Genomic DNA, 18,692 nt, shown 5'->3' on the forward strand with positions numbered 1-18,692 from the left:
GTGCAACCTTTTCCACTGACACACACACACACACACACACACACACACACACACACACACACACACACACACACACACACACACACACACACACACACACACACACACACACACACACACACACACACACACACACACACACTCATTAATTCCCCTAATGTCGAGTTAGCTATAGGAGTTGTGCCTTCTTATCCGGGAAGTTTGAATTTTCCAAATGTGTAAAAGTGTGTAGAATATTATGGGGGGATAAATCCCATTATAAAAAGAACAGGGAAAAGTTAAAAATGTGATGTGAGGCTGATGTTTTAAAGAGAGATGACTGCTGACTCATCCTCTGTCAGATCCGTCTCCGTCACCCCAGAGTGATGCTGGCAGTCTCTGCTTCAAGCTGTTCCCACTACCAAATATCTGCAGCTGAACCCACCCAAATGTGGTCTCATACCATGAATAATGATTACAAAATTATACCAGAAATCGGTGATTCAGCTTCTGTGTCAAAATCAAACCACGACAGCGCTGGTTTTTCGCACCTCTTTACAGCCTTTTCTTTCGATCGTTAATAAAGTATCTTCTTTGTTTTTTAGGAAAGCCATCTCCCGTTCAGGCCTCCAGCACCTTGGCCCCCCCCACCCCGCCCTGCCTCCCGCATCCAACGGGCCCAACAAAGAGCTGCGCACCGCCCTGGACTGGACTGTAAGACCTGCATTTATATCATAGAAAATGAATAATCATCATATTTGTCTTTGTATATAGGTATCAGGTTTATGTGTATTCCAGAGGTCGCGTTAACCGAATATTTTCCGTCTATGACGGATTTTTTTTAACAATGACGGACAAATCTGAAAGCACTCCGTCATTTTGACAGATTAGAACAAACTCGGAACAGCGCCAAAGTTTCCCCGCAGCGAGGCTGCTTATGGGTGTTATGCCGTGTTATGCATGCCCTCCAAAAAGGAAATGATACCGTTTCCAAACCTAACTGTGCCGTACAAATCATTGAAATGTCTGAGTTTTGGCTGTACGCTGTGCACGCTCCCGCGAGGTGCAGCAGCCATGCATAACACGGCGCATGTGAACTCCCCCCCCCCGTTGACAGTTCACGAGCATGCTTCTCTTCCCCTCCCCTCGTCAGAGTTGTGTATTCTACGGGTGATTCTGGGTTTTGACGGAAGTTTTACGATCCTGTCCGTCAAAATGACGGGCAGCGAAAAAGTCTAGCGCAACCTCTGGTGTATTCTGTTCATATACTGTATGTTTGCTAAATTTTACACGTGCAGACATGACATCAATGCATGTTTTAATACTGCACAAAGTGGACAGTTGTCCCGGGCTCTGCTTGCCTTATTCTGCCGGGCTGAGTCACTGAATGACATTTGGTTTTTAATGACAACAGATTTTTTTGCAGATTGGTTTCAACAGCCGTATGTTCATGTGGAAAAGAAAAACAGCAATTTGCTTTTGGGTTTTTGATTATTACTAGAAAATGTCCTGATAACTGAGCATGGGAAAGTTTTACATGCCAGGGTGTGACTTTTTTGCTGGGTTTATTTTGCAGAAGTTAATAGGCTTCATTTGCATAACGCCTCACAAAGCTCCAGAGACGTTTTAAAACACTTTCTGAATTGAAATGAAATGAATACCAAATGCTGAGGGAAATGCCCAGTTGATATGTAACGTTGTCTGAAATCAAATAAGTAATGAAACTTAACAAATTAGACTACAATGGAGAACAAGGCATCGATAAATACAGGACATTTGTGAAGCTGTTTCACCTCACGAAGATGTGCACACATTCAAGCTTTTGTGTTCTTGAAGTCAATAGCTGCTTAATTACAAGCAGTTTTCTAATATGCCTTGCATTTTGAGGAAATGACGTCAACCTTTAAGAAAATGTTCTAGTAAAACAACACAAAACATTTGTTTATTATCCTGCATTTTTTTTAGAAACCCCCTTCCATATTCAGTCACTTTTGTCTTTAATGATTACAATGTAAGAATCTGTTAGAACTGATATAATGATAGTCTTTACAGAACTAACTGCTGCCACTCTACTTTGAGTGCACTGGGCCCAAAGGATGAAAGCAAAGCTGCTATTTTTATCTGATTCAACAAAGAAAAGAATAACTGTGACGGAGGGAGGTTTTACTTTTGAGCACACCGGCTCAGAAAAGAAAACAAACACTGCTTTAGCCACAGAAATAGCTTCCAAAATATGGCTATAATTGCATCATGTGTAATCAAGTTTAAAAACATGAATGTCTCTCTTTTGCTACGCTCTATGATACTGTAACGTTGGGCACCTTAGTGAATCATACATGAATAATGAGTATTAAGGAAAACATTCTGGATTATTAATGAGCAGGTGTAAGTAGACAACCCCACATCTGAGATCCCCCCGTGGCTCTGTCTGCAGGGACACTTCCAACACGTCAGCACTGGCCTTTAGCTCTCTGCACGACACACTAATATATAATCATTGTGTGTTATCACTCATTATTGTGTTGATTTAACACAACTTGATGGGTTCATTTAGGGGCCTATTAGTCAAATGAAATGATTAGTTTCGTTTTTTTGTTACACTGACCAGCCATTGACAGATGTTTGATGTAATGTAGCAAGGCAATACTTATGGCTGTGAAATCAGAAAAATATAATGCAGCTTCTGCTCTTTACCCTCCTTTACAATCACATGTTGTCTCTAATCATCAATATTACATCTGCTTAAAATGTTGCAAGTAATTATATTGTACCTCACACAGTAACACCTTTTAACACAGTAATTATCGCATGATTTTGATCACCTCTTTGTCCCTAAATTACCCTCCTCACTATTTTCTAAAGGATTTTAACCCCAGAGATCAAGTCATTTAATCAGACTCTGTATTATTGATTTAATAACGATAACGAAACAGTTTCTTTTTACAAACCGACATAATGCCATATGCCACAAGATTAGGTAGCCCAATCATTGTGTAAAATAATATTAAAAAATGTACCCTTTCCCCTCCTGCACATATTTGTAATATTAAGACGGGTCTAACACTAACCCTATAATAATGTAAATCTTTTTTTAAACACAATGCCTAAGAAACACACACCTTCTGAAAGCTGTACAATGAACCCAGTGACATCCTTTTACCACTACACACACTCACCCTGTCTATATGTACTGTGGGTAATGTGTATTTGTAAAGCGCTTTGAGCATCTGGAAAAGCGCTATAATAAATGTAAGGAATTATTATTATATGCGTATACTGTAGGAGTGTGTTTGCACTTGAATCAGCGGCTCCTGTAGCGCTTTGATAAGCACTTTAAATGAACATATACTGTTAAATTACCCTCCTCCTCAGCAGCGGTGATTATGTGCTTGACATACTTGTTAACCGTCATTTCAGTGCAGCGTTTTTATGTACATATGGCTGTAATTTAATGGGAACATCTTGAGCGATAGATAATGTGAGTTATTATATCATTCTTGGCTCTCTCTGCAGGAGAACGCAGTGAACGGGGATCACCTGTGGATGGAGACGAGTTGTTCAGGAGAGCTCTGTTATCTCGGAGAGGACACCTGCCTACTTAAGACCGCAGTGAGTGATGGACACAATGACCACTTGTGCGTCAGTGTGTGTGTGTGTGTGTGTGTGTGGTTTGTCGGTATCCTCTTAGACCTTAGCGAGTAATTCAACAAAACTTGGAAAAAGCAGTGGTAGACACAAATAAGTCCTGATAGACTTTTTATGTAGGGAGAACAACTTTGATAATGAGAACATATTAGATAAAAAGATATAACTCATTGAGGTGACTTTCTATACACTTGTACAGAGTATTTTGAAATGTTCTCATGTTTTCATGAATGACGAAAGGTGGTCATGTTTACCTAACGATAAGATAACCTATACTCAAATCAAATATTCATATCGAATCAAATCCATATTATAATTTTTAATAAATGGTTTTCCTATGTGCGCAATTTTTTGTAATTTTCAAAAACCAGATGCATAAAAACATGCTCACTCACAGTTCTCGCACATATAGTCCCAGTGTTCAGGAAATGGAGCGTATTGTAAACTCGAGAGGAAATGACTCTTTAAGCGGTGGATAAACTGTTAACGTGTTTAAATTACAGGTATTATAAATCCAGCCACAAAGAAAAATAGCACTTTGATTCCAGTGCTGAGAAATAAACTTTTATTATGGACAATCATATAATGACATATCTGGACATTTCCACTGATGGTGTGTAATTAGATAGACCCTCCAGAAAAACGCGGGCTAAAATCCTTAATTATGCGATCAAACATGCGGGGGTTTTATGTGATTTGATGCGGTGAAATTGCGGGAAGTTGCGAAATATGCGGAAATATGCTAAATATGCGGAACAAATAAATATTGGACTGTCTTATTTATTCTCTCTCACACACAACCTGCCACTAACGTTAAACCCCTTTACTATTCAATTAAACACATTCAATGTTTATTTATTGTAAAAGCAATTGGGCTATTTTAATCTCTCTCTCTCTCTCTCTCTCTCTCCTCTCTCTCTCTCTCTCTCTCTCTCTCTCTCTCTCTCTCTCTCTCTCTCCTCTCTCTCTCTCTCTCTCCTCTCTCTCTCTCTCTCTCTCTCTCTCTCTCTCTCTCTCTCTCTCTCTCACTACACACACTTCTCTGCCTCATTCTGTTTTCATTTACTTGTTCGTTATCTGACCAGCTTCAATCTTGTAGGCTTCTCACCTCGTTTCTTGTAGCCCTCGAAAGGGTTTTGGAGGTTGATGCCTCGGTGAACGTGAGTTGTTTGGCGTTCTTGTCCGCAGCAGCAGAAAGCATGTTTGAATGAATCAAAGTGGGTCGACTCATCACCGTCGAATTTCTCTTATGCTCCAACACAGTTGCACGGGGTGCAGAATACTTTCCCCCCACTTTCGTTCAAGACATCGGGGTACTGCTTTGCCCGGTCTTTAGCAGAAATGTTCGTCGGTAAATGAGATGGATTAGATTTTTTCATCTTGGTGTTTTCTCTCTCGTGTGAGCTCCACACGTTCACTCTACGGTGTTGTTTACCTTCTGTGATGCGCGAGCTGATGACGTTGCGTCATCATCACTTCACGTCAAGACGAGTTAACTTTTTTTCCCCTCAATTTTGTGTGGAAAAATGCGGGGATTATGCGGCCTTTTGATAAATATGCGGCCTTTTAAAAATCTGCGCCATTTTGCTGATTATGCGGTAAATTCTGCGATCGCAGAATCGCGTTTTTCTGGAGGGTCTAATTAGAGTACAATGAGTGTAGGAGAACATGGTGAGGCTGCTGCCAGTTAGATGGAGATGCAGCCAAATCCATTCACTATCATCTATATTGTCACTTGTGTGTTTGCTTGGATACATATTCCATCAGCTCTTTCAGATACTTAAAAGAAGTGAAAGAAGTGACCTCGGTTAGATTGCTTTGACAAGTCAATCATGCACAAGTCATAATAGCTCTGACTCAGTCTCTGTCATTATGGAAGAACGCAGTATTTCAGATTTATGCTATAGAAAATGTTTCAGGAGTCATTTTAGAGTTGCCTTAAGAGCTTGTATGCATTTACCGTCAGGCGTACTGTCGGTGAAAAGGGCAAGTCCAACAATTCTTGAACATTTGTGAAGCGTAAACGACAGATCTGGCGAAGCTTGTTAATCCATCTGTATTTTTAACAAAGCAATATTACCTTAAAATGGTGAAATGTCAAATCAATGATTGTGAGAGAAACAACCGAGGTGAAAACTTGATTGAAGCCAACTTCCATCCAAAGTGGGACATTACAGAGCTGAAGTGACTGTTCCATAATTCAGTATTTAATTAACAGTGCATTCTCCTGCTACTGCCACCATTTTGAATAATCTGTATTAATCCTTGGTTTTATTGTCAGAATTTTTTTTCAAACCTTCCCAAATCCAGCTTCTCAAATGTAGAAATGTGCTGCTTCTTTCTCTGCTATGTGGGGGTAAACTGAATTGATTATGCTTTCAGACCAAACATGTGATGATCTCAGGGATGATACATTTGACCTCTTTGAGCATGAAAGATTTATTTAAACTAGAAGGGCACTCAGAGAGGACAGGCGTCCATGTTTGTATCTGCCTGGTTGAACAAATAAAGTATTTGAGTTAATGTTCTCTCACAGTTTCAGCAGTTTTGAGTATATTAGATAAAATATCGCTAGTGTCATGACTGACATCCTCTGAGACTGCTATATTTCAAAATGAATCAACAGAGGCCTATTCTATTTTATTGAACTGTAAGAGTACACAGCCAACCCACCAAAACATTGGTCCTTGCGGTAATTATGCAATGTGTAGTACTTATTTGTTCTTAAAAATGTTAGCCTTTAAAGACTTAAATGACTTTTAAGATGTGGTAAAGAACTTCCTCCAATTGGCGCTTTTGCAATGAACTCATCATTCCCCTACATGTTGTCAGCAGCATCTTGTTGAAGAACATCGTGCTTCCTTAGCGCGATGTATTTCTTGTTAAAAGAGGGGTTTTGTGCTGGGACTTTTATAATGCGAGAACATTGAGAACTGCTAACTAATAAGTATTGAGAGTGAAAGGCTGTCCTTTATCATTTGAGAGTAGCACTGGGCTAAGTGTGGCTCACTGACACTTAACACTGGAGTTGAGACTACTCCATTATCAGCCGTCTTATTATTTACCCATAATCAGTAGTCAGTCGTGAGAGGAAGGGCAGCAGGGCAAAATGATTTATTAATGGCAAACAGCTCTTTGGCATCCTTAATGTTGGATGATTTTCCTTCATTGCCGGTCACACTGTGATAAATGTCAGGATTAATCTCTGAGACGTCTGCATATTTAATATTTTCATAGCCATGTTTATTCTAATATGTATGTTTTTCACCAATGATGATATCAATAAGTAAGCATTTAGGGCTGTATTGAACAATTATAAGCTTGTATTTATTGAGCAGTATGTTCATTTTGTGAAAACCTGGTAGTGCTGTACAGTTGAATTAATATTTAGTCTATACTCATATTATTGTGTGTGTGTCTTTGTATCTCACCGACCTCTGTGCTGTGTGTGTTTTTTCTCCTTAAGAAGTCGGCCCCCAGGAAGAAATGTGCTGCCTGTAAGATTGTAGTTCACTCGGGCTGCATAGAGCAACTAGAAAAGGTATGACACACACACACACACACACACAAAACATTTTCTTTTTTAAAGCAGACACATTATCATTTAATTAAAGGTAATTTTTGAAACGTAAAGAAAGAAGAAGGTTTTCTGCACCTTTTATTTCTGTTAATCAATATGTAGGCCGCAGCTATAGCACTTTTTTGACTGACTGTTTTTCAGCTGTTTAATTCTATTATGCCATACTGGTACTCAATTTCTTATCTTTTTATAAAACTCATTTATTTGGGTGTTTTGTGTCAATATTTAATGTTTTATTTGTTTAATTTTGTCTACACTTCTTTCTAGATTAACTTTAGATGTAAGCCAACCTACAGAGAGGGTGGATCCCGGTGCCTCCGAGATGTAAGTGTGTGTGTGTGTGTGTGTGTGTGTGTGTGTGTGTGTGTGTGTGTGTGTGTGTGTGTGTGTGTGTGTGTGTGTGTGTGTGTGTGTGTGTGTGTGTGTGTGTGTGTGTGTGTGTGTGTGTGTGTGTGTGTGTGTGTGTGTGTGTGTGTGTGTGTGTGTGTGTGTGTGTGTGTGTGTGTGTGTGTGTGTGTGTGAAAATACTGCATATGTGTGGCTCTATACATGTGATAGTAGAAAATATATCCTATTTACACTTTGTGCGAGGAGTAATCGTGATTATCATTTCTCCCTCTGACAGCAGGGCATACTGAGACATCACTGGGTTCACAGGCGGAGACAGGAGGGGAAATGTAGACAGTGTGGAAAGGTAACACACACACACACAAACGTTGTTTACAGTTATAATTGTTTATACAGACTTACTTGAGTGTTTTTCTGTCTGTTCTTGTAGAGTTTTCAACAGAAGTTCTTCCACAGTAAAGAAATAATCGCAATCAGTTGTTCCTGGTGTAAACAGGCGGTAAGTTAATCATCCTCTGTATTATTATTCACTGTAGATTAAAGAATATCCTACATTTGGTTACATAATTGCATTGTCAAGAACATTTTACTTAAATATGAAGTGAGAAAAATACGAAATAGAAAATAGTAGTTTAGTTACTTTAAATACACTTACATCTTAAATGTACAGAACTACAGGAAGTTTAATGAGTGAGTGTTTTTCTTTTTATTGTAGTTCCACAATAAGGTGACGTGTTTCATGCTGCATCAGATCGAGGAGCCTTGTTCACTGGGAGCCCACGCCGGAGTCATAGTACCCCCCTCCTGGATCATCAAAGTCAGGAAACCACAGGTACACACACACACACACACACACACACACACACACACTCCCATTACAGACATCCCTCACCAGTCAGTCTACTGGATTTTTTTGACATCTAAATTGTAACCTATACAAAACTGTGTGTGTGTGTGTGTGTGTGTGTGTGTGTGTGTGTGTGTGTGTGTGTGTGTGTGTGTGTGTGTGTGTGTGTGTGTGTGTGTGTGTGTGTGTGTGTGTGTGTGTGTGTGTGTGTGTGTGTGTGTGTGTGTGTGTGTGTGTGTGTGTGTGTGTGTGTGTGTGTGTGTGTGTGTGTGTGTGTGTGTGTGTGTGTGTGTGTGTGTGTGTGTGTGTGTGTGTGTGTGTGTGTGTGTGTGTGTGTGTGTGTGTGTGTGTGTGTGTGAATCTGTGAATCTGTCTATGATGTGATATGAGCTGACACATGTCTGATCTGTCTAAGGAAATTCATAGATTCACACACACAAGCTCAGATGCATATCTCTCACTCACATCACATGCTATTTTAATTACCATCACAATGGATATGGTGACAGTGAACTAACCATTGAACTCTGTGTGTGTTTTTACCCTAGAGCTCGCTTAAGAACTCTGCCAGGAGGAAAAAGCGGACATCTTTCAAACGAAGGACAAGCAAGAAGGGACTGGATGTGAGTAACACTATGACAGACTCTATTAGCTTTTAAACGTATTTCAAGGTTCAGAGTCATTACAATTTTCAAATCATCTTTCTTTTTCCTAACTTTCTGTATCTGTGTCTTGCTTTCTTCAGGAGTCTAAATGGCGCCCGTTCATGTTGAAGCCCCTCCCTTCCCCTCTCATGAAGCCCATCTTGGTTTTTGTCAATCCAAAGAGTGGAGGAAACCAGGTGAACTTAAAATGATTACATATTTTTAGTAGGGATGGGAACGATTAATCGAATATTCAAAATTATTCAGGTATTCGAATATGAGAATATGCGTTATGAATATTTTACATTTCGGTTAATCGGTTAACCGTTTCTTTGGGGGTCGAATATTCGAATATACATTTGCTTTCAAATTCCCATCCCTAATTTTTAGTAATATCTATTTTGATACCTTCAAGCTATGAAATGGATAAATATAAAAAGGAATTTTCTGTAATGTAATATATTTCATGTACATTTATAAATAAATAAAATATTACAATAGACTTTTACTATTTATAAACCCATAGTTTATATGTATCCTGGTTATCCAGACAGTATTATTCTGCATCTCTGTTTACAAATCATTTGAATCACATTTGAGTCAAACAGTAGGTGACCATGAATTTCAAACAGAGTGTTATATAACAGATATCAGTATCATGACATTATCATATTCAATTAAATGATCTTTTATTAATTCACCCTTCCACTGTACAGATCTTAACAGGGTGTCAGTGGCTGATTTATTTAGTTTTACAAGATAACCTGAGTTTACTTCATTAAAACATGATTGACTGTAATTTCTCTCTGCAGGGTTTCAAGGTGTTACAGATGTTCATGTGGATCCTGAACCCTCGACAAGTATTTGACCTGTCGCAGGGGGGGCTGCGAGAGGCGTAAGTATTCAGTGAGACCTTTTTACTCATAAATCTACTCTACTTTATTTAACTAGACAACAATTCACACTTTTCTTAAGTGGCAGCTAGAAAGAACTGTCTTAATCCTAATTTCATACCACATTATTATCACAATGAAAACTTGGATAATTACTCCCACTTTTAACACCAATCAGCACTTCTGCTGAAATATCATCTGTCATTCTTCATCATCTCCTTTCTTTGTGCACTTTGTGTGAAATACCAGGTTGGAGTTGTATCGCAAAGTGCCAAATCTGAGGATCCTCGCCTGCGGAGGAGACGGCACGGTAAGACAAGTAGTAGTAGTAGTAGTTGTAGTAATTCATTTCAGAGCTTATAATCAGACAGTTACCCTAAAGAAATACGGATAAAATAGTAATTAATAATTCTTGTATTCAGAAGCTAGCTCTTTCATTCTAATATAATGTATTTATATTTATTGAATTTTAAATCCCTGCACCTCCTACTTTCTGTCTGTGTCTTTTTGTAGGTGGGCTGGATCCTGTCCGCCCTTGATGAGCTGCAGATGAACCCCCAGCCTCCGGTCGCTGTACTTCCTCTGGGAACAGGAAATGACCTCGCCAGGACGCTCAACTGGGGCGGGGTGAGTTCCTCGCCTTGACTCCTGAGCCGCAGGACGTCTGGGCTTCTCCTCCCTGTAGTTTTTCAAACCATTGAAGTGTCTGTCCAACCACTTTGAGTTTACCCTCATTATGACACAGAGTTAGAAAATGATTAAAGATACACCTCAAACATTTACAAAAATTACATTTTCTTTGGGTATTTTTAAATGAACATAGTTTAAAGAAAATAATGCTGGTAGTTTTGTATCACCTAATGTGGCACGTGGAGCAGTTCAAGGAAACATGAATGACTTTAATGAGATTCCTGGAGTACAATGCAGACATAAGTCCTGATGCAGAGAGAGATAGAGGCTGTGAACGAAGATGGAGCTGAAAAGTCACATCTATGTTCATACTGTAGAGTAATTAGTGTGTCCTGTTTGTCCTCTCTGTCACTATTGTTTCTGACTGGAGAGATGTTTCCACCTGGTCTCTGTTCTGCCTTCCCTTTCCTCTCCTTTTCTAATACCTTTCCTGACCTTTTTTTCCTTCCTTCCTTCCTTTCCCATCCCTTTCAATTCCTCTCTTCTTTCCTATCATCTCCCTGAAACTCTTTCTCTTTTCATGCCATTCACTTTTAATTAATTCCCTCTCTTCACTTATCCCTTATTCCTTTCATCCACTTTGCTTTCCTCTACCCTCTTCTCCTTTCCTTTGAATTCCTTTCCTTCAATTCCTCTCCACTCATTTTCTTACATCTGATTTTCTTTGTTTCCATGAACCTTCCTTCCCTTCCCTTTTCTTGCAATTCCTGTCCTCTCCTTCACGCTCCTCCCCTTTCCTCTGATTCCTTCTCCTTTCCTTTCCATCCCTTCTTTGCTCCTTTTTTTGCTTCCTTTCTTCTTCCCACCCGTTTCTTTCCTCTTCCTCCTCTCTCCTTTTACTGACACTCCGCTGTGTTACTCACCTGCAACACCTCTCTCTGTGTGTGAGCGTTAATGAACCTGTAAGTTGCTGAGTGTGTGTGTGTGTGTGTGTGTGTGTGTGTGTGTGTGTGTGTGTGTGTGTGTGTGTGTGTGTGTGTGTGTGTGTGTGTGTGTGTGTGTGTGTGTGTGTGTGTGTGTGTGTGTGTGTGTGTGTGTGTGTGTGTGTGTGTGTGTGTGTGTGTGTGTGTGTGTGTGTGTGTGTGTGTGTGTGTGTGTGTGGAGACACTCTCTGAGGAGTCCCTGCTGATGAGTGCTACTATCATCAGATTGCTGTGTGTGTGTGTGTGTGTGTGTGTGTGTGTGTGTGTGTGTGTGTATAATTGCTCTCCTTAGTGAACTAATTTCCTGACCCTGTCCAGAGGGAGACAGAAATTAAAAGCAGTCGACACAGAGACCAGGGATGGAGAGAATAATGAGAAAAAGACAAAATACTGTCAGTTAGAGAGACGAGGCTTGAATGCCTGATGTGACGGAGGTCAGAGAGACTAGGCTTGATGGTCTGATGAAAGGGAGGAGGAAGGTGTGTGTTATCTGTAAAATCCCTTTATTTATGCATGAGGTTTGGTGTGTGCTCTTAAGGTGGTCAGGGTGTCAGTGAGGCAGACCACTTATTGAGAGACAATCATTACGTGCTCTCTCTCTGTTCCACTCTATCGTTTCCCTGCTCCCTGCGTGTGGGTGTTATAGAAAGAGAGACAACATCATCCATTCATCTTTTACATTTCTCTCCTATTCTCCAAACCACTCTGCTCTTCCTATACCAGCCATACATTCCCCTCTTTCTTTTTTCTCTTTTTTTTCATCATCTATAAATCAAAATATCAAGTTGTACTGCTCTGACTCGATGCTGTAACTGCTTATTGTATATGTAATGCAAATTTCCTGTCTCCCTATTTACTTCCCGATGTCTGTTTATTTCTGTCTCCACAGGGTTACACAGACGAGCCGGTGTCCAAGGTTCTGTGTCACGTGGAGGACGGTTCAGTGGTGCAGCTGGACAGGTGGAACCTCCTGGTGGAGAAAGGGGCTGCGCAGCCAGAGGAGGGCACGCAGAACGTAAGCAGTCAGCGCGGTGCTTAGGGTGTTAGTCTGTGAAAAGGTAGTATGTTGTGGAGATAGAGAAAAAGCTGGACCTTAAAGATCGATTTTATTCAACTCAATAGAGTTCTTTCATTAAAACAGTTTTCAGGAGATGAGGGTGCGATGACAAATTGCAGTGCTGTTTTTTATAGTGCTTTTTCTGAAGTCCATCTAACCAGCACATGATGATACAATTCCTCAGTGCAGTATTTCAAACTGAAGAAATAGCAGTGATTTGGCTAACTTTTAATGTAATGTTGCTGCCTCACAATAAAAGATTCGCCTTCGAATCAAGAGCAGCTTCCAAAAACTTTTTTTTTTAACTAGCAATCGTCAGCCCAAATACACTGATTACCGATACTGCCTACATTCCACAAACTCGCTAAGCTTTTTCAGTACGATACCTTTTTTTAATAAACTCACAAAAAGTCAAAAAGGGACACATCTCATTATGAATGGTTATTATGATGAGGATTCGGGTTGTACTGTACGGTATTAATAAACATGTTAAAACGAATATGATTTGTCTATGTGAATACATTGTGTGCTATTTATGCAAACACACTCACTTAAAACATTTTTCCTGTGTCCTCAGCTGCCTCTGAATGTGTTCAACAACTACTTCAGCCTGGGCTTCGATGCTCATGTCACCCTGGAGTTTCATGAGTCCAGAGGTCAGTGAAATCTGTTTTAATGTCTTTTTTTAAACTCTATTTATATCCCATTATGTCCTCCTCATTCCCGTTAATGCACTGCACTCCTCTGAAAGAGAGCAGAATTGAATAAAATATTTAAAAGGACAGATTCAGAGCATTCATGCATGCACAAATGAGACAGATTTTCTTATTCGTACTGTATGTGTCTGTTGTTTTGTAAAATATGTAATGTAGTCTGCTTCTCTGCCTCTCTGATTGTGTCTTTCCAGAGGCCAACCCAGAAAAGTTTAACAGTCGCTTCCGCAACAAGATGTTCTATGCAGGAGTGAGTCTCCCTCAGAAACTGTTCTGGTTTTCTCTGCTATCTCTGTCTCTCTTCCTAAAGCACTCACTGAAGACTGAGGAGGAAGATTGGAGGGAATGAAGGGAAAAAGACAAAGGAAATGCAGATGAAAGGAACATAGATAAACTGTTTCTAAGTCTTATTGTCAGCCTTAAATAATTATAATCCTAAATACAATATGAAATGGTGTTATCTTGCATCAATGCAATGGCAGTTATTTGTTATTTTAGAGTTATGATGAACAGTAGATCTACTCGTTTTTATTCTACTCTATAGTTAGTTAGTTATAGTTAGATGCAAGCTTCTTTTTTATGTTGGTTTTAGATTTAGATTTATTTTAAACAATACATTTATTAAAAAGTAACAGATAAAATCAATAGTAAACATATAGCAAACTCTTAATATACATATTATCGGCACAGTTTTAGACACAAGATTATTATATGACATTGTAATAGTGATGTCAAACTATGAAACAATACATAATAATACAAAAAATAATATAGTATATATACAGAAAGCCCCTATATCATCTCTCCCCTTCTCCACTTAACTCAATATTTATAATTTGTCTAATTCACATCTAAAGTGTTGAACAGATCATTTGAAATGTAACGTTTTGAAACCTGCATATAATTTGTAAAGATTGAGAGATTTCAGGAATGAATGATGTGTGGGAGTTTGAGAGGAAGCATGCAGGGGAGTTATCTCTTTTTAATGAGGGAAATGCAATGAACTGTAATTCAGTTGGATTCTGTTTTCTCTGTTAATGTGTGTGTGTGTGTGTGTGTGTGTGTGTGCGTGTGTGCACGTGCGTGTGTGTGTGTGTGTGTGTGTCCAGGCCGCGTTCTCAGATTTCCTCCAGAGAAGCTCGAGGGATTTGTCCAAGCACGTCAGAGTGGTGGTGAGTGTTAACACACACTCCCTCTCTATCTCGGCGTGTATCTTTTTCCGTGTCGACATGTCTGGGCAGCAGGTCGGTGGGTGATTAAAAAGTCCGTCCTTCAACTCCTCTTTTTACATCTGCCATGCTCGAGTGTCCTGCAGCAGGACGTTGAATAAACACACACTGACCTCCATGCTATGATAAGAGCAGCGGCTAACTATTCATTAATGACTAGATTGTTCTCTTGATATCAAAATATCAGAGAAGGATGTGCAGATCTAGACAGGTGGCCACTTGAGGGCCCATCTCAAATGTCCAAAGCCACATTTATTTATATTATTTGTTTTGCCCAGTAAACAATCCAAAACCTAAAATTGTGCAATTGACTTCATTTATTTTATAGTTTATTGGGCTGATAACATATCTGTTTAAATGTCATGCTAGTGCTGACATTAGCTTATATAAGGCTGATATAATAAGAAAACCAAACATTAAGTACAAATATAAAATATTACTAGACTTATCGCAGACATTTAAGTAAAGATTTAAATTCACTTTACTGTATATGAAATAATATGCATATATATATAAGTTTTGCACTAAACGTTATGCCTCAGGTCTATAATTCTTCACATTCCTTGTTTCTGCTACAACTACTTTAGGGCATGACCCTTGACCTCCATCAATCACTTCTAACCCCTTCACATCTAATCAGATGGTTGCAACCACAAATGATAATTTTCACTTTCCTTCCTTTTCCTTCTTTCTCTCTCCCTGTGTTTGACAGTGTGATGGTACCGATCTAACTCCTAAAATCCAGGAGCTGAAATTTCAGTGCATTGTGTTTCTAAACATTCCCAGGTAAGTGAATGTACCATATGTCTATAATACTGGGTGAAAAAGCACCTTTTATAGATACAATAATATAATGTAACTCATTTATATATGCAATGTGATTATAATAAACCCTCCATACTTAACTTTTCATAAGGGGTTGGATTTACATACTATAATATTACTACATTATATACTATTATGTTTCCGCTAAAGTAAAAAAGCCTTTAGAAAAGCATTACAAAATATATGAGACACTACAGCAGTGATTACACGACAAATTCATTAGGTTTAGTAGTTGTTTTTATGAATTTAGATGTACCATATTAACATTTTTACATGTGTTTGTGTATGTAGGTACTGTGCTGGCACCATGCCATGGGGAAACACAGGCGACCACCGGGACTTTGAACCGCAGCGCCATGACGACGGCTGCATCGAGGTTATTGGCTTCACCATGGCCTCATTGGTGAGATGAAGAGAGGGTATGAGGGGAAAAATAAATATTTGAAAGCTGTTAGAAGCGGCGGTGACACTGGTGTATGTTTCAATACCCTCCTGTTATTATAACCTTCACTGTAAGAACCTCTCTCGTCCACCAGGCGGCGCTACAGGTCGGCGGGCATGGAGAGAGATTGCATCAGTGCAGAGAAGTCGTCCTCACTACCTACAAAACAGTTCCTGTTCAGGTGAGGACTCTGAATATATAGCACTGTTGAGGGACTGGATTTACCGTTTTATAATACACCGATTCTAGCTATAGAAAGTTGATTACTACTTTTAAGATGAATTACACAGGCATACATCAAGGTTAGAAATAGGAAGTAAAGGATTTCCATCAAATAAAGTACTCATAGCTAATCTGTGCAATACCTGTTTGTTAAATTCTGCTTCACTTGATACTAATAAAAAAGTATTTGTTTAGTATATTTCGTGCAAATATGCAGCCTAAAAAAAACAAGATCTGTTGAATATAAACAATAACAAAAAGTAAAAAGATAGCAATAGGTAAAGTAGAAAATAAAACAGTAAAGTCAACCCTTATTTAAAGCCAAATTTAAAAAGATGAAGGCTAGAATTGAAGCCCGCGCATTGAACTCAAATGACCTTAGATGATGTTCTTACCTCCTTATTTCCTGGAAAAGCATTTTGTTTGTTTTAATTATTGTAGTGTCACTGACATTAAAACAGTTTTATTTTGGGTCTCTGTGTGTCCATGCAGGTGGACGGTGAGCCGTGTCGACTGGCTCCATCCACGCTCCGAATCTCCCTCCGAAATCAGGCCAACATGGTCCAGAAGAGCAAGAGGCGCACCTCTGTGCCCCTGCTTAATGAGTGAGTCACACACACACACACACACACACACACACACACACACACACACACACACACACACACACACACACACACACACACACACACACACACACACACACACACACACACACATACAGGAACTAGGCCAGCAGTGTTGTAAAAGCCCGGGTTGCACAGAGTGAGTCACTCAATCTGTTTAGTGGGATCTGACATTCACTCCTCTCCGTGTCCCACTTCCCCCTGCAGCCCGCCAAACCACAATCACAGGAAATTGATATGTTTATGTTCTATTTAATCAAAACAAAAGCACCGGGGAGATATCCAATCGCACTCTGACATGTTATACCGTGTGGTTATCGGCTGAGAAGAAGAAGAAGGAGACGTTTATTGATTTATGTCAGGGTGAAAGCAGCTGCATTGTGGTCGCCTGCAGTGCTGGAAGAAGTACTCAGAGATACTACAAGTAGAACAAACACAGTCTAAAAATACTCCATTAAAAGTCAGATTTAAAATTCCTGAATTAATATGTGGATTGTATAAAAGTATTATGAGCCAAATGGACAAAAGGTTTCCAAAAAGTACTGCACAATCATATAAAAGTGCTATTTTTAAACATATGATATGATGCATTTGTATACTACTAATCTATCCTTAAGTATACAATGTATACGTGTATTTGTTCCGCATCGACAAACTACAAGATAAAACACAGCATTTGTTACTTGTATATATCCATAAATCCAAGTATCAGAAGTAAAACATCAGTATGCTGAAATTATTGTTATAGAGTGTTATATTATTTATCAAGTAAGAGCATTTTAATGTTGGAGCCAGTTTCAGATACTTGACATACTACTGGGAAGTAGGGTACTGCATCATATATATTTAATGTAAAAATGAACACAGAAAATAAAGGTTTTGGAGTAAAAACCTGCGGATTTGCCTCTGAAATGTAATGGAGTAGAAGTCAAAAGTAGCATAACATGGGTACGTGAGAATTGTGCTTGAGTGCAGTGCTTGAGAATTGAATAAATGTACTTGCACTCGCGGCTGAGTAAAAATACAGCTTATATCTAGCTACTAACGCTTCTCAATCCCTGTTGACTAACCCACTCCATGTTCAGCTGTCATATCTGTGGGTCTGCAGTGATAAGAGACGAGCTGCAGCTCCTGTTCTCTGTGCTCTTCATGTTTGTCCACTTACCTGATGGGCTTTTCTCATCCCCTCCTCCTCCTCCTCTTCCTCTTTTTATCAACACAAAACATTATGATTACTTATTGTTTTCATTTGTTTACCTTCTCTCTTTCTTTTTTCCCTTCCTCTGCTCTTGTTTGATTCATTTCTTCCCCCCTACTCCTTTCCCTTTTCGCCTATATTTTTGCATTTTCTCACTTGTCTCCTCTCCTGTCTTCACTCTTGTGTCCTTGTGTCCTCCCTCTCTTCTTCCTTCCTCTCATTTCCTTATCTCCTCTTTTCTCTCTTCCCCTCCACTGCTCACCTCCTCCTCGTCTCCTCTCTGCCATACGTTTCTCCTCTCCTCGGTGTGTGTTTGTGTGTGTGTGTGTGCGGCTGTAGTATTCAGAAGGTGTGTGCAGCTGATCTGCGCCGCCTCTCTGCTCCCCCAGACTCCTTCTCTGTGTAAGTACCTGAGACCCTCTGTCACTGTCTGTTTCGTGTCTCTGACTGATTCGATGCTGTTTCTGTCAGCGTTTGTTCGTTTGGGTTCAAACAATATTTGAGGATACCTAAAGCAGTCCATGTATTCAATCACCCATGCAGATTGACGACACTTTGTTTAAACAATCTAAATTCTACCCTCAATTTACTTTCATTTCCGATAGTAAACCCACTTTTTGAATGAGTGTGAGTCTTCACAATTTGGCAGCCTTTATCATTTAGACTCCTTTCTTTACCTTTATGCAAACTTTTAGTCAAATGAAGAACATCAAAAATATTCAAAATTAACAATTGTTCTTTTTCTTTTGTACAACCTATACGAACGATAAAGGTGTTAAATACTGACTCAGAGAAAACACTATTTTCAGCATCAGCCTCGACAAACTTGTG

At 39.4% G+C, this 18,692-nt stretch overlaps 1 protein-coding gene across 11 annotated transcripts in view; it reads left to right on the forward strand.

Annotated features, from left to right (window-relative positions):
- dgki (diacylglycerol kinase, iota) overlaps positions 1-18,692 on the forward strand; it is a 72,962-nt gene that overhangs the window by 29,259 nt on the left and 25,011 nt on the right. For 3 of the 11 annotated variants that reach the window (XR_004569966.1, XM_034225827.1, XM_034225831.1), the window contains exons 2-22: positions 585-693; positions 3,493-3,588; positions 7,091-7,165; positions 7,472-7,528; positions 7,830-7,898; positions 7,983-8,051; positions 8,268-8,384; positions 8,948-9,022; positions 9,145-9,240; positions 9,856-9,938; positions 10,186-10,246; positions 10,450-10,563; positions 12,439-12,564; positions 13,184-13,262; positions 13,514-13,569; positions 14,429-14,491; positions 15,261-15,334; positions 15,665-15,776; positions 15,910-15,996; positions 16,530-16,642; positions 18,201-18,263. Coding sequence is in view for 10 of the 11 variants with exons in the window: in XM_034225827.1 (XP_034081718.1) it covers positions 585-693; positions 3,493-3,588; positions 7,091-7,165; positions 7,472-7,528; positions 7,830-7,898; positions 7,983-8,051; positions 8,268-8,384; positions 8,948-9,022; positions 9,145-9,240; positions 9,856-9,938; positions 10,186-10,246; positions 10,450-10,563; positions 12,439-12,564; positions 13,184-13,262; positions 13,514-13,569; positions 14,429-14,491; positions 15,261-15,334; positions 15,665-15,776; positions 15,910-15,996; positions 16,530-16,642; positions 18,201-18,263 (1,794 nt within the window). In the remaining variant the exon portion in view is untranslated. The remainder of the gene's footprint in view (positions 1-584; positions 694-3,492; positions 3,589-7,090; positions 7,166-7,471; positions 7,529-7,829; positions 7,899-7,982; positions 8,052-8,267; positions 8,385-8,947; positions 9,023-9,144; positions 9,241-9,855; positions 9,939-10,185; positions 10,247-10,449; positions 10,564-12,438; positions 12,565-13,183; positions 13,263-13,513; positions 13,570-14,428; positions 14,492-15,260; positions 15,335-15,664; positions 15,777-15,909; positions 15,997-16,529; positions 16,643-18,200; positions 18,264-18,692) is intronic. The other 8 variants (XM_034225829.1, XM_034225832.1, XM_034225833.1 and 5 more) reach the window with 5 other exon arrangements.

The sequence above is a fragment of the Gymnodraco acuticeps genome, unplaced genomic scaffold (assembly GCF_902827175.1).
Source record: "Gymnodraco acuticeps unplaced genomic scaffold, fGymAcu1.1, whole genome shotgun sequence".
Taxonomy (NCBI): Eukaryota; Metazoa; Chordata; class Actinopteri; order Perciformes; family Bathydraconidae; genus Gymnodraco; species Gymnodraco acuticeps.